Source organism: Fusarium coffeatum (genome assembly GCF_003316985.1).
Source record: "Fusarium coffeatum strain FIESC_28 chromosome Unknown BRIP53273_contig_95, whole genome shotgun sequence".
Taxonomy (NCBI): Eukaryota; Fungi; Ascomycota; class Sordariomycetes; order Hypocreales; family Nectriaceae; genus Fusarium; species Fusarium coffeatum.
The window spans coordinates 69,822-84,254 of NW_022157890.1; the positions used below are offsets into that span (position 1 = coordinate 69,822).

Sequence of the window (14,433 nt, forward strand, 5' to 3'; positions counted from 1 at the left end):
CCTGTACCGGAGTTCCTTTTTGCCTCCCTTACATATAGTGACGAATCCTACGTTTCTACACAAAGGGAAGACCGTTCAAGACGAGCAAGTGCTGGGCAGCAAGGGGTAGTTATGTGTCGAAGTCCAGGGTTGGATGGATGAGTGACTAACAATCAACGAATGAAACGTTGATATCTCACAACAAACCACTGCACTTCTTGTTCAAGACTCGTTTTTCTCTTCTTCGAGAAGCACCTCTCCTAATTGTCAAGCAGTAGTCTGAACAGCAATAACAACCAACCTTTTTGTCAGCTCTGCCTTGTTGTTGGTCTTCCAAGATAAGGATCCAATCACAGATACATCCGACAATCATCAAGGCAGATGGCTACTCGTTGAGTGTGAAGGAGCGCTTGGATTTTCGAGTTCCAGATCTAGTATTTCTGCTCTGCCACATTCACTGTTCACAAAGTCAAGAGGGGACTTTTTGACCCTCTTAGTATCAGAAGAAGATTTAGAGAAGATTCAGAAAGGCACGAATGGCCCGAGCTGACTCCCATACGACGATTGCTTGGAAAGAAATCCTTGTAAATCAAGTATCATTTTGAATACATCTTGAACTTGGTTTATTACGATCATTTGCAAAATTGGCGTTTGAAAAATTATCCCTTGCAGCTCCGAGGCTGTAAGTGGCTGGCTGACATTCTCCATGTTGGAGCTCTGTTCGATGATTTGTTCCTGGAGCGTGGCTGGGAATAACGCCAAAAAGCGCCTCGCCAATCTTTTGACAGGAACCAACCACACATACACACGGCGCCAAGACGCAATGCTCCATTGTACAAACTTCAGTACCTACCTATCGTTGATGCAGGTCTAATGATATTTCAGCCTGCCTCCTGTTCAATTGGTATGCAAGCGGTCAGAATAACCTTTTGGAAGAGGCTCATTCATTGTCTTGTCAACCACCGTGGCGCTCAAGTTCGGCCGTTTCCGTTAGTTGAGTTAAGTGCGTGGGTATTTTTAGACCTAGGTGAGAATGACTGCGCCCTGCCTTTATCTCGGGGATGGCGATGGAAAAGTCACGATAGAAACAGTGGAAGTGAGTCTGTCTTGGAGTAACGTGTGATTTTTCTCGTGAGCGTCATGGGATGTGGGAGGGGGACCGGGTATGCGGAAGAGACAAACCAGACCAGACCAGACCAGACCCTGGACGACTCTGGTTGAAAACTCCATTGAAGAATGGCAGAAAGGTGCCGGAGGTACATAAGCTCAGCTAAAGGCATACATTGTCGTGCCCGTTGTCGCAGCCAAATTTGGTGGGGGTCTGTTTGTCTGTAAGTACCTTTTCCAGCGATGTGAGTACCCCTGCTCGACGGCTTGTTAGATCGTGAGGCTGAGGTTTAGCTTGCGATTTCCCCCTCCCTTTGAGCCTTGTGCGTTCTGACTAAGGAACTTGTGCGGTTCAATGTCTCATCGCATTGATTGAGCAGTGCACATTATTTGTTCGCATAGAGATACGACCACCGCAGAGGTTACATGCATCTTCATTGCAGCGATTACATGTGGTGATATCCTCAAGAGGAAGGTATTGTATTGAGCAGCTTAGATCAGCAATCCTTCTACCAGAGCGGGGGAAGCGGTCAATCTACAAATGTCGATGACTACTGCAAGCAAACATGTTGGGTCTATGATGTATGCATCAAGGGACTTGAAGATGCATGTTGCGAGCGGGGTACAAACTATCACATCAGCTGAGCTATTGGTATCCTTGGCGAGTAGACAAGCGACAAGGTAGTCTCACGATGAATTAAGTGATGAGTTGATCAATTGAGTGATGAGATGAGACATTTATCGATCGATCAATTGAATGACATCAAGTCAGTTCATCGCTTCAAGAGAGAAATAAAGATCACCGAGATCTTCAATTGCGTGAAACAGATGATAGGCATTTGCATGTGGGGAAGTAATTGAAGAGACAGATGCACAAGAGGAGGTGCAGCAGAAGAAGAGATGCATCCACTCGAGTCTAGAATGGATGCAGCTGTCAGAAAAGAAAAAGAAAAAAACGGCTAAAGCGGAGAGAAAGAAGCAGAAAGAAGATGGGTACAGCCTCTCTTTTTTTTCTGTTCTCGTATGTTTGTTTTAGCGTGGCCAGCTCTTGCCGTTTCCGATCTCCTGTTCCCGCTACACGAGCACTGGGTGATCAGGGTGCTGTAGCCAAAGTGCTAGACGAAAGATTTACAGGGGACGAGATCAACTAAAGACAGCCCTGCAATCTCATCCCGTGATTTATCCTGACGTCAGCAGGGAATCTTTTCTCCGCTGACAAGTCCCTTTACGCATATTGAGACCCAAGCTACTGTAGCTGCTTGTACTACTGCAGCGAACCCTCCCCGCTACTGTAAGATCTAGACCTAGACCCTCGGGACGGGAAGTTCGTATTGTGGTGACGGGAGAGTCATCCAACCACCAGAATACACAACTGACCTTTTTAAACTTTAATCCAACAAGCCTTTTCCGTTGGAAGTGTGTTCTGTGCCGTAACCCGTTAATGATCCAGCGTACCTTGTGAAGATCTGTACTGGTTAGAGTCTCAAATATGGGGTGGCTAGCGGCTAGGCTAAAGTGCAGGGTGGCTTGCGGACAGGGGGGGTTGCTTAGTCGACCCAGAATACGAGAGACTATCAATCAGACCATCGATAAGGGACCGAGGCTGTGACAGGGGGGAAGGTTGGTAGACGACCTGCAGTAGACAAAGAGGACCAGCCTCCTCCTCAAGTCTGACTATTAAAACTGCGTGAGAACCTCTTTTTTTCTGTATTGGTTATTCGATATCTATACTTTTTCTCTACATATCTGCTCTATATATCACAGTTGCTCAAGCCATATCGTGCTGTCCTCTGTTACACAACATCTTACATACATACTCTGTACAATGTTCTCCAAAGCCCTCGCTGCCCTTGCCTTTGCGGCACCTCTAGTCTCAGCTCAGACCTTCACCAGCTGCAATCCTCTAGAAAAGGGTACGTCCCACAACACTTTCAAACAAATCAAACACTAATATTCATCAGTTTGCCCTGCTGATCCTGCCTTTGGAAAGGAGACCGTCCACTGCGACTTCACAAAGGGTGCTTGTCCAGCTTTTGAAGAGGACGCCGGTACATCAATCTCACACAACGGCAACGGTGCTGTCTTTACCATCGCCGGACCTAACCAAGCTCCTACCGTTGCCACGGGGAAGTATATTCTCTTTGGCCGTGTCGACATCGAAGTGCAGGCCTCTTCTGGTGTTGGTATAGTTACCAGTGCTGTTCTACAGTCTGACTGTCTCGATGAGGTATGTTGCATTCTAAGTGATTATTGTCGAGCGTAATTAACATGTTTAGATTGACTGGGAATGGCTCGGAGGTGACAACGCTCAAGTCCAATCCAACTACTTCAGCAAAGGCGACGTCTCAACTTACGACCGCGGAGCCTTCCACCCTGTCGCCAACCCCATCGGCCAATTCCACCTCTATTCCATCGAATGGACACCCGCAGCCATCAACTGGATCATTGACGACCAAGTCGTGCGCACTTTGACTTACGAAGACGCCAAGGGCGGATCCGGCTACCCCCAGACTCCCATGCAGATCAAGCTCGGCACATGGTGTGCAGGACGTCCTGATGCTGCTGAAGGCACTGTCCAGTGGGCTGGAGGTATGACTGATTTCAGCAAGGCCCCCTTTAAGGCCTACTACAAGAGCATTTCCATTGTGGATTATGCTGGTGGTGATGCGCCCACTACCAAGTCTGTTCGCGAGTATATCTATGGTGACCACTCTGGCAACCATGGAAGCATCAAGACTGCTTAGATATGATTAATGAAATGGAATTAATAATGGGTTAATGAAGAGGAAGATATCATGAGCGTTTTATATAGTCTATAGATGATACATAATAATGAAAGATACATATTATATCTACCTCTTTTTGAAATCCACGGAGCAAGTACTGTCTCTGTTGTTAGTGCGGTACTTCGGTGGCCCAGCGTAAACGCCACGATAAAGCCTGGCACATATGTAATGCACCGAGGGATCTGATCGCAGTTCTTTCGACTATTGTTTGCCTGGGGTAATTCCTCTATAACACGCTCTTTAATAAGACAGGCAGGCCTATCACAGAGGTGACTGGCGTGTGTCTCCCCGCGGACAACCTTTTCCCCTTCGACCACAATGAAACATACTCAAGGTTATTGGCTCCTCTGGCTGATAGTTGAACATATCCCTTATCCTTTGTAGGCTTCTTCTTTTTGGTGATACAAAACCCATCAACAACGGTGTTTTGTGGTACGATAAAGTATCATCCTCAGAGCATGGCTCAACGTGGGGAAAATGCTTAGAAGACTATATAGCCGAATGGCTGATCATGGCGACCAGATTGTCGGGCGGCGTGTTGACGGCGTTTTGATATCGCCTGAAGGAGCGGCTTTCCTTGGGACTTTGAAGGTCTTAGAGCAGAGATCCGTAAGGGATGGCCTTCTCCATTTAAAAAAGAGTGGTGTAGCCAGGCTGAGGCTGAGGGCAATTGTTGTGATAACGATTTACAGCAGCACTAAAATCCATGAAGTTAGCAAACGAAGGAAATCAGGCAGCTGTCACTGGCAGCAACTAGCAGCAGAAAAGTGCTTAATTCTCCACATCTGCCATTTCCTCTCCCAGCTCTCTGCCTGCCGTTATTCTCTTTTTCTTCTTTCTTTCATCTCACTCGGAAGCCTGCCAAACGCGCCTAAATCGAAGGGCGCCCTGTTATCGTCCCCGATGGTCCTCTGCAACTCAACATGGTCAAACAAGAAGCAGAAAATGGGGATGAGATTGTGCGTCAGATCAACGCTGGCCTAGGCATTCGGCAAATTGATTTCCCTGTCCAGGCCTGCACCAAAATCCCTACCAAGAAACTTGAGACAGGAACAGCTCTTGCGCTACGCGAGCAAATCGTTACTGAAATCTTTCAGCAAGTCGGTTTCACGCAGAGACAGGCTCCTGAAGTTTGGGAAAGGATGGGCGAGGCAATCATGTTACGCAAGATGCTGAAGATGACGGCATTAGAACAACATGATAGATGGTCAACTGTTCGCGGGCACGTTGGGGAAGCCGTTGGTATCTTGAAAAAAGCAAACAGACACATTCGCTGTCGTCAGACGACTTGGGTTTCATCATTGCCGCTTTATTGTTCCGGAGGCTCCAATCATTAGACCCAGAAAGTCGCGAGGTCAAGCACTTCATCGAGATGTTTGGCACACGGAACGCCATCCAATGGTTATCTGTTGCTGTAGCGGTCTCCAGGTTGGTTCCCGCGTTGCGAGGACCATTTATCATTGAGATCGATGAGGGGATGAGAAAACCAGAGATTAGAAGTGAACAGATACTTGGTAAGAGAGAAACATCTACTATTGATGAGCAAAGAAGCTAAAGAAGTTCTATAGACAGAAGATTTACGGTCGTCACTACCAAGTCGCCCGCGGTGAATATCTACGAAGCCGACATACGTGAAGCTATTCGTCTGATGGACGACCAGTCTCTACACTCAGACATGCGAATCAAGACGCCAGGCCTCACCAACCACAACGAAGAGCTAATCGCACGCTCTGACACAACGCAAGCCGAACTCCTGGCTCCCGCACCAGCGCCTGATCGCCATGAAGTACAAGCACGCCAGGAGTTCTTTGAACGCTACAAGCTCTTGTGGAAGGGCAGTCTCCGGGAGCATGGATTCATTTCAGGTAGCCTGCGAGGATTGGTCTATCAGGACTGCACCGACGAACAAATCTTCTACCTGGAAGAGACTGAGAAGGACTTTCTAGCGGAACGCATGGGGTAACTTTAAATCGAGTGGACGCACAAAGCTCAAGGGATGGAAAGAATTTGGTTGTCTCATGGTACCTTAGACTCAACTTGACTTTAGTGGCATACGCAGGCCGTTTCTGATTAATGGAGAATATGCTTCCAAGTAGCATTTGCTGCAATAGTATCTCAGTTCACGCGTTAAGTTACTACCTAATTAGATGAGGGGGATGGCTAGAAGCATGAATCGCGGTGGTGCTTTGGATGTGGTACAAACCGTACAGGGGTTTCGATTCTGGGTTTCAAAAATAACAGATTCACAAAGACGCACTCAGTGGAGGAGAGTGACTTCATTAAGAAATCAAATTTCCGACTCAAGTGACAGGCACTGGCAACGAGTGTCCAATTATGATTGTTCGTGATTCACAGACCAGAGACCCCACCCTGCCTTTATTCATTACTTGCAGCTCCTTGTCCCAAACATGAATTCTCTCTTTTTCAAAACACCCGTGAACAGCCAACGGTAAGCTTGCCTCAAAACAAACAAACTCAAGCTAATCTAGTGAAAGTCGTATCGCGCACCTCGTCATGTCTTCGCCCATGGAAGATGAACATCATTCCGACACAAGATCCGTCTCTTCCGTCGACAGCTTCGATCCCCCTCCCACAATTGAGGCAGAAACAATCACCCAGAAACAAGTCCTAAAAGAGATGGGAAATCTCGTTCATCAACTCTACGATCCCGAAATCTGCCAGCATCCTGAAGTCTACCAGGAAACCCTCAGACCCCAAATCGCCAAGCTTGTCAAGGACGACCACATCCTTTCCGTCTTACCCAAAGACCTAAAAGTCCAGATCTCTAGGTGGTGTGCCCTGTACCAACCAAAATGGTGCCCACTGGTCAATCGCCTTCTGAACCATACTGTCGAAGAGTGCCATTATATGGTTGAAACTCCAAACAGACTCAGAGACATGGAATGGACGGGTGCTGGGTCTGATGTTTTGAGGGTCTATGTGGCTCTTTTGAAGCCACTGCGGAAAGGCCTTCCCGAGGCGGAACGCCGAGATGTGATCAACACAGTGAGAGAAGGTCTCATGACCTTTGCGGATATATATGACGAGAAGATTGGTGCAATGAAGGAGGAAAACGATCTAGCCGACTAGAAGGAGGACATGGAATCATCTCTCCACGAAGTGAGATCGTCTATTCGGGTTATAGGCTCGGCAATACAGGATGTTGGAGCATGTGTCGAGAGGTTGGAGGCATCTTTTCAGGGGGTCAAGGACAGGCTGGGTCAGAGTTCAGTGTATCCTTACGTTGAGAGGGAATGGCATCGAAGCCTGAGTGACGTGGGAATTGTTCCTGAGAGTCTTCGTCGGTATGCTGAATATCAGTGTACATCGGACGAGATATTTCGTCTTGGACAAATGGAGCAGGCATTTGTTTCAGGGGAGGTTGGTAGCAACTGACATAAATGGATTTGCGATTAAGTCAAATGCTTATCTGTGGGGGGGATGCAGGTGGGGGCGGGCCCTTTAGTGAATAGAAGGCGCCCACGCGCCTAACCGACAGGCCCGAGGCACGAACACGCAAGCGCTAGGTCTCTACCGTCACCACTTGCGGCAACCATGGCACAACCAATTTCTCCGAGAAGGTCTCTCATTTCAACTAGCATCTACTCACTTGTTTCTTTCTCCATGCAGCGACTCAGTTCAACTCGTCATTATCATTCACAGAGGCCAGCACAACCATACAATTGTAATGCTAATGCCGAACCGCTATACCGGTATCGACCAGGCGGCTATCATCCTCTTGAATTGGGCGATACCCTGAAGAATGGAAGGTATAAAATCCTGCATAAGCTAGGGTAGGGTAGCTATTCTACCACTTGGGCCGCAAGGGACCAGAAGTATGTCTAGTTTACCTGTAACAGAAAAGGGAACACTGTTTTCTAATTCTCTGCAAGGAGCGACTGCTATGTTGCAGTAAAGATCACGGTACCTGAGCTGGGAGAGAGCGGCGAGCTCAAGATCTTAGAGGCACTGTCTGCTCTACCTAAACATCATCCCAGGTCGTCTCATGTAAACCAACTGTTGGACCATTTCACCCATGTCGGACCCAATGGTTCCCACGATTGTCTAGTTCTGGAACTTGTAGGACCCAATATTGCGGATTTTGTTGAATTACACTGCAAAGACAACAGACTTCCATCCAAGTTTGCCAAAGTATTCGCGAAACAGGCGCTGCAAGGACTCAATTTCCTCGCAATTAACGATATTGGACATGGTGGTAAGGCTTGTACGCCTCAGACGCTTCCATATTACTGACCCTACTTGCAGATTTGCACACTCGAAACCTTGCTTTAGTTGTGTCTGATCTTGACTCTCTAAACGAACAAGACTTCATTTCGAGGCTAGGGGAACCCAAGACAGGTTTAGTAACCAGATCAGATGGTGGGCCTTTGTCGCCCAATGTACCAACTCAGATTGTTCGACCTGCCTTCTTCCGCAAAAGAGATATCATGCTGTCTAATCCATCAGTTAAGATCATTGACTTCGGAGAAGCCTTCTTTAGCAACAATGCGCCAAGCACACTAAATACCCCATTGCCTGTACAAGCGCCAGAGATTGTGTTTGAGGACCGGCTGGATCGTCGAGTGGATGTATGGAGTGCTGGCTGTCTGGTAAACATCCATTGAATCCTCAAACCGAATAGTTAACCTAACGGGCGTAGATCTTCGAACTCATAACCGGGCAACCTCCGTTCGATGTCGTCATGTTAACTCCCTCTGTTCTCGTTGAGCAGATGATTGAGCTTGCCTCTGATGAATTACCGTCGAGGTGGCAGACCAAATGGCATATGATGCAACACGACGCGCTTCAAAAGGATGAGGGCCTCACGCTTCAAAAATGGCTACAAGAAACCTACTTTGACAATGATAAACAGGCAGAGTTCACGACGGAGGAAATTGCGAGGCTAGCCGAAGCAATTGCGGCCATGTTAAAGCTTGAACCTTCTCTGAGAGCCACGTCAAGCGAAATCCTCGCCCAAGATTGGCTTCAATAAGAAATATCCGGCTTTCCCGAGAGCGCCGGGTAAGCGATAAGGAAGTAGAGGTTTGCGAGGAGGGTCAACCGAGTGTAGCACGGACACTGTTAGACCTTACAGCAACTAGCCAGTGTCATGGCCGTCATCCAACCGTTCATTGCTAGTATCGATTTTGTATTGATCTTCTTATTGCCTAACATACAGTTACAAGTAGTCAGCAATCTCTCATGATAGCATGCAAACATTGATTAATCCAATCCAAACTCCACAGTTCCATATGACGATGCTTGCAAAAGTGAAGACCTATTCACCGAAGCTGCTAGTAGTGATTTGTACTATTCTAGATGTTTGGTAGCAAAACTTGAGAAATCTAATTGTTACGTACCTATGCAGAGCTAGTGCAAGTCACTGCCATGCTGCCCGCCTACTGAGTATTAACAGCCTACCGTTTCCGATTCACTGCTCCTACCTGGCAGTGCCAGATAAGTGCCAAAGTTGATCCCTTTCCCTTTAACTAGTACCTACCCTCAAGGTATCAGAAGAATTGACCCCAAAAGCCTAAAAGACGAAATAAGTTGGTCGATTTATGCTGATTTAGACTAGCAATTAGGCTACTTTATTATGTAGCCTAAGCCTTAGATGACAGTTCTTCTGTCACCCACCTGCCTACCTACTTCTCTGGACCTACCATCTCGTTCTCTTTAGCATCTCACACGCTGCTCAACCTTGCATTTTCCAATCTTTCCTCTCCTTCCCAAGTCTTCATCAGCATGGCACCACCCTACGACTTCCTGTCATCTATACTGGCCTCCGGTCAGTTCAGTGACTTCACTCTCGTCTGCGAAGGCCAGGAATTTCGGCTGCATCAGGCTGTTGTCTGTCCACAGTCACTTGTTTTGAATGCTGCACTCTGCGGAGAGTTCAAGGTACGTCAACAACTACATCACCGCTTACGATTCGTCGCTAAGAGTCGGTATTCAGGAAGCGACCACCAAAGTCGTAACCGTCCAAGGGTTCGACATCTCTACTGTGAAGCGTTTGGTCTCCTTTTTCTACACGAGGGACTACGATGTGAAGCTTCCTACTGAAAACACCCATGCTGAGGATACTGTCATCACCGACGCCAATGATAACGGATGGGGTAACACCACCAGTGAGAGCAATGACCAGGCCGGCTCCAAGGCCAAAACAGACGCCGCAGAGAAGAAGAAAGCAGACGCGATCCAAGTCCTTCTTTTCCACCTCGAAGTCAACGCTATCGCCGACTATTACAATATCCCAGGACTCCGAGATCTCGCCGAGTCCAAGATCAGAAACATTTTGCTCGGCAACAACGCTATCCTCCCTCGTCTCTTGCAGGAAGTTTCATCTGGCGCTCATGCAAACTTGTATGCTATCATCGCCGAAGTCGCAGCGGAGTCATACGACATCTCGGACCTATTCAGCCAAGACAACACGCCTTTCAAGCTCGACCCTGCGCTTTATTCGAAGATCATTGTTGCCTGCGGTCTGCGAATGGCTATACTAAAGAAGGAACTTGAAGATGTCCAGATATCCTACAAGACGGCAAAGGAACGTACTGCAGCAAACACTGCAGCTTTCAACGCGTGTTTTGCCAAGTTAAAGGGAACAGACAAATGCCGACACTGTGATGAGAAGTTCAACTGTTTCTTTGAGGAGGAAGGTCTCACTGGGCTTATGCTCCGCTGCAAGAGCTGCCGTACCCGCCATCCATAGGATGTCAGGTTATAGGTACTATATGTGTTGTGGAGGTTGTCAGTACTAGATTGTATAAGTGCATTAAGCTATACAAATAAAGGCTAAGTACTACAATTGAAATACAGACCGCAAACCCCAAGTCCCCAGGATCTTAATCCTCTTTGCTTTTAACAACTAAACCACGGAGCCTTCGAGGAGAAACCTTCTGCTACGCAGCTACTCCCCATAGTTCGTCGAAAAGCGCAGCGATGCCGGCTTATTCCCAACATTAAACGTATATTAATCATCGTTCGATATGACATCGGATATGTAGCTACCAGTTCCCGATATCCCTTGACATAATTTGCTGAATTCATGGCATACCTTTATCACCCATTAGGACTGTCCACCCAAACCTCTGCACCAACTGTATTGCCTCAAGCATCAGTTTGTCATAATAATACATGATAACAATGCTTTCCGAGGCGGAGACAATCTTCAACTGCCCACCGACTGTGATAGAGTCTCATCAAGGAACTTTGTACGGCTAAAAGCTTCTCCAACAAGACCGAAGGCTTTTTTTTTTATGCACGCAAAGCTCCAAGGTTGGTACAGTAGTCTTGAAGAAGCTTCAAGGTGTGTGCCCCGTTATGCTTGAGTCCTAGCGCGCCGGGTCCTCCCTATACCGCATCGAGTGTAGGAAGGCTGAGAGATTGCTTTGCACCGAGCCGATAGTACCGTTACAAGTGAAGTTCTTTACAAACATCCCATGATATATACGTAAGACTGATAACTAATAACACGAAAGTGACTTCAACAGATTATCAGCCCAAACCCTCCACGGTGTTGGCATTCAAGTCAAAGAATAGTACGTATCGAATTGCTGTGTCTGTCAGGTTCACACGTCCAAATTAATTAAGTCAGGCTGAATCTTTAACGAAACTAAGGAGCGTATATGGAACCAGGCAGCAGAATTAAGGATAAGCATATACAAGATGTCCAAAGTTGTTGGCAGTAAGGGTTTCTGGATCACATCTTTCAACCTGACATTGTTATAACAATCACTACGATTCTGTACTACGGTCGCCACGCTCATGGATGCAAGATTCGACGTTCAGAAATTAGGAAATAAATAAGACATACAATTCATAACACGTATACTATCTCTCAATCTGTCACCGTTTTACTCCTCCAACCACCTACGTCTTTCTCGGTTTGGCGGTCGAACTAGTCGACGTCGGCTTCTGATTACCCTTCTTGGTGGATGTAACTCTTTTAAGGGTAGAGCTCGTAGTTTTGACCTTGGAAGTTGACTTGGACTTCTTCGAAGTCGTGGTCACCTTGGCTAATGTCGTCTTGGTGGGACTTGGTGTAGGCTTCTTGGCTTGGACCTTTGCCTCCACAGGGCTGGTCGTTGATTTGGCAGAGCCGGTCTTGGAAACCGTTGCAAGCTTATAGACGCTGAGCTTCTTGGTTGCGCCACACTTCTGAGACTTGTTGCCCTTGCAAGAAATGCCACATTGTGAGTTGGGCGCTTCGACGCTACCGTTGGACGGTCCCTTCTTGCTACAGTAGCAGTCCTGGCCGTTCTGGACTCCTAGGTAGGGAAGGCCCTTGCCAGAGCAGAATTCTGCACATGCCTCAACGGTCATCTTCTTGTCGGTCATCTTGGCATCACCAAGAGCTTGGCCGTCAGTGCCTTCTGTATAGCAGCCCAGATACTTAGGTAGACTGTTCAGTGCCACTGTGCTGACGGTTGGAGTGTAGAGAGTGTTGTTCCAAATGGATATGCGATTACCGGCGCCGCATTTCTGTGTAGAATCGCCAGCGCAGGGCATTTTGCACTCTCCATCGGGAGCAACAGTAGCCTGGGTCTTTGGCGTGTAGCCGCAATAGCATTCCCGTCCGTACTCCATGCCAAAGAGTGGGTAGTTGAGCTTCTCACAGAATGCGAAACATGTATCGAGTGAAACGGAAGACCCTGTGAACGAGGCACTTGGCAACGTGCGGCCACCTGACCCTCCGTCTGTATAGCATCCCACATAGCGAGCAGCACCATCTAGTGCAACAATTGGTCCCTTGGGCTCATCGGATTGCTTGAGCTTCCAGACACTCAACCTCTGGCCTGCGCCGCAGTAGCTGAAAACATCGCCCTTGCACTGCATCGAGCACTGGGAGATGTCGGAGGTGTTGGAGCCACCATTGGAGAACTCATTGCCACAGTAACATTCTTGTGCCCATTCGGTGCCGGCGTATTTATAACCACCCTCTTGACAGAATGCGACACACTTCTCATTCGTCATTCCTACGGCGTCGGCAGTGCGATCCGATGAGAGCGCCCGTCCACCGTTCCCTTCTGCCCAGCAGCCATGGTAAGTAGCGGCTCCTTTGGCAATCGTGGTTTGTCCAACAACAAGCTCGACTGGTGGCGTGTAAGAGGTATCATTCCATACGGTGAGAAGGTCAGGTCCTCCACAATATTGGGTCATGTTTCCGGCGCATGTCATCTTCCTTGTAGAGGCGCAGGTGGAGGCTTTCATGTATGATGCACCTGAAGTGAGCGCGCTAGCACAGTAGCACTCGCGGCCCCATTCCATACCGGCAAGAGGATAACCCTGGGCTTTACACGCTGATGTACAATACTCAATAGTCATATTGCGGGAGTTGGTGGAATATTTGTTCAGTGTTCGCTTCGTACCTTCAGGGGCGCAGCCAACATAGGACCAGTTACCAAACATGTCGCCCGGAGCAGGGTCAAACAACGTTCCAAGTCCAGCGTCTCCCAGATCGTTGATGGTCGGACTCTGGTCGCAGACTGGTGGTGTCGCTCTTTCAGGGCCGCTGGAAGGCTTGTTGCAGCCTGGTAGGGCGTTAAGCATTCCCCGAATAGGTTCGTTAACAAGAGGCGGCATCTCGGGACAATTGTCGCTGAAGTAGGGAGTTTGTGAAGCGGCGAGAACGGGACATTTCTCGATGACACCATTGAGACTGTCATTGTTGAGGCAGTTCTTAATAGCACTCTTGAGCACAGACTGGTTCCATCCATTCAAAAAGTCGCCGTGAAATCCGTAACCTGTAGTGTCGCCATTGGCAAAAACGAATCGTCCACCTTTGCTCTTGTCGATGTTGTTGACTCCATAGATGACCTCGAAGAAAAGTTGAGGGAGCTTGCGCGGGTGGCTCGGTGGACAGACGCCATTGTCTATCTGTGACATGTAGGTAACATGGCTCTGATCGCGTTGGTAGTCTCGGCCATCCCAGCACGACTGGAAGTGAATTTGAGCTCTCATGCCGTTGTTACAGTCCGTTCGCCACATGTAGTTGCGCTCTTTGAAAGGTCCCGAGCTATCGAGGCATGCGAAGGTAACTCTGTCTGCCACTGGTCGACCTTTGTTCTTGGAGTTACTGTATGTCATTGTCTTGGAGTCGTAAGATCGAGCAAAGTTGTCTCCAGTCAGCATCTTGAAGCCTGGGGGGAATGGCTCAATCTTGGATCTGTTTTCACCACGACCAAGATAGTAGATAACGGTACCACCATTTGGAACCATCTGAAAGCTGCCATTGGCATGTTGGTAGAACAACTGCGGTGTCCAGTAAGCCGATTTATCATCCTGTATCTCACATGAAGTACATCTCGCAGTCTGCAGACTTTCGAAGGTAGAGTCGACATTGATGGTGCTAGCACCAGAGAGCTTGTGGACGTGTGCTGAGAACGTTCCAGGCGCAATAATTGGGTCAATTCTTGAAGTTTGGATGATGCCGCATGACATCCTCCAGAATGCTTCGGTCCAGGCAACTAGTACCAGGAAGCAGAGGAGCGTCTTTGTATGATAAGCCATATTGAGAGATATAGTAGTCAAGGCAAACAAGTGTTGATGATTGTGATGA

General features: G+C 48.0%; 6 protein-coding genes across 6 annotated transcripts; 5 read left to right on the top strand and 1 right to left on the bottom strand.

Annotated features, from left to right (window-relative positions):
* Window positions 1–2,911: 2,911 nt before the first annotated feature.
* Window positions 2,912–3,830, top strand: FIESC28_04528 (uncharacterized protein; the record flags this gene model as incomplete). The annotated part of the gene is made up of 3 exons (XM_031158675.1): window positions 2,912–2,999; window positions 3,048–3,313; window positions 3,363–3,830. The coding sequence occupies 3 exons, from the start codon at window positions 2,912–2,914 to the stop codon at window positions 3,828–3,830; spliced, it is 822 nt and encodes a 273-aa protein (XP_031017253.1).
* Window positions 3,831–4,795: 965 nt separating this feature from the next.
* On the top strand, window positions 4,796–5,835 carry FIESC28_04529 (uncharacterized protein; the record flags this gene model as incomplete). The annotated part of the gene is made up of 3 exons (XM_031158676.1): window positions 4,796–5,114; window positions 5,156–5,386; window positions 5,441–5,835. The coding sequence occupies 3 exons, from the start codon at window positions 4,796–4,798 to the stop codon at window positions 5,833–5,835; spliced, it is 945 nt and encodes a 314-aa protein (XP_031017254.1).
* A 445-nt stretch (window positions 5,836–6,280) lies between these two features.
* FIESC28_04530 (uncharacterized protein) lies at window positions 6,281–6,962 on the top strand (the record flags this gene model as incomplete). The annotated part of the gene is made up of 2 exons (XM_031158677.1): window positions 6,281–6,321; window positions 6,368–6,962. The coding sequence occupies 2 exons, from the start codon at window positions 6,281–6,283 to the stop codon at window positions 6,960–6,962; spliced, it is 636 nt and encodes a 211-aa protein (XP_031017255.1).
* Window positions 6,963–7,427: 465 nt separating this feature from the next.
* On the top strand, window positions 7,428–8,865 carry FIESC28_04531 (uncharacterized protein; the record flags this gene model as incomplete). Its single annotated transcript, XM_031158678.1, has 5 exons — window positions 7,428–7,642; window positions 7,700–7,708; window positions 7,766–8,088; window positions 8,139–8,482; window positions 8,533–8,865. The coding sequence occupies 5 exons, from the start codon at window positions 7,428–7,430 to the stop codon at window positions 8,863–8,865; spliced, it is 1,224 nt and encodes a 407-aa protein (XP_031017256.1).
* Window positions 8,866–9,617: 752 nt separating this feature from the next.
* FIESC28_04532 (uncharacterized protein) lies at window positions 9,618–10,584 on the top strand (the record flags this gene model as incomplete). Its single annotated transcript, XM_031158679.1, has 2 exons — window positions 9,618–9,773; window positions 9,829–10,584. 2 exons carry the CDS (start codon window positions 9,618–9,620, stop codon window positions 10,582–10,584), a joined length of 912 nt encoding a protein of 303 aa, XP_031017257.1.
* A 1,160-nt stretch (window positions 10,585–11,744) lies between these two features.
* On the bottom strand, window positions 11,745–14,384 carry FIESC28_04533 (uncharacterized protein; the record flags this gene model as incomplete). The annotated part of the gene is made up of 1 exon (XM_031158680.1): window positions 11,745–14,384. The coding sequence occupies one exon, from the start codon at window positions 14,382–14,384 to the stop codon at window positions 11,745–11,747; it is 2,640 nt and encodes an 879-aa protein (XP_031017258.1).
* Window positions 14,385–14,433: the final 49 nt, after the last annotated feature.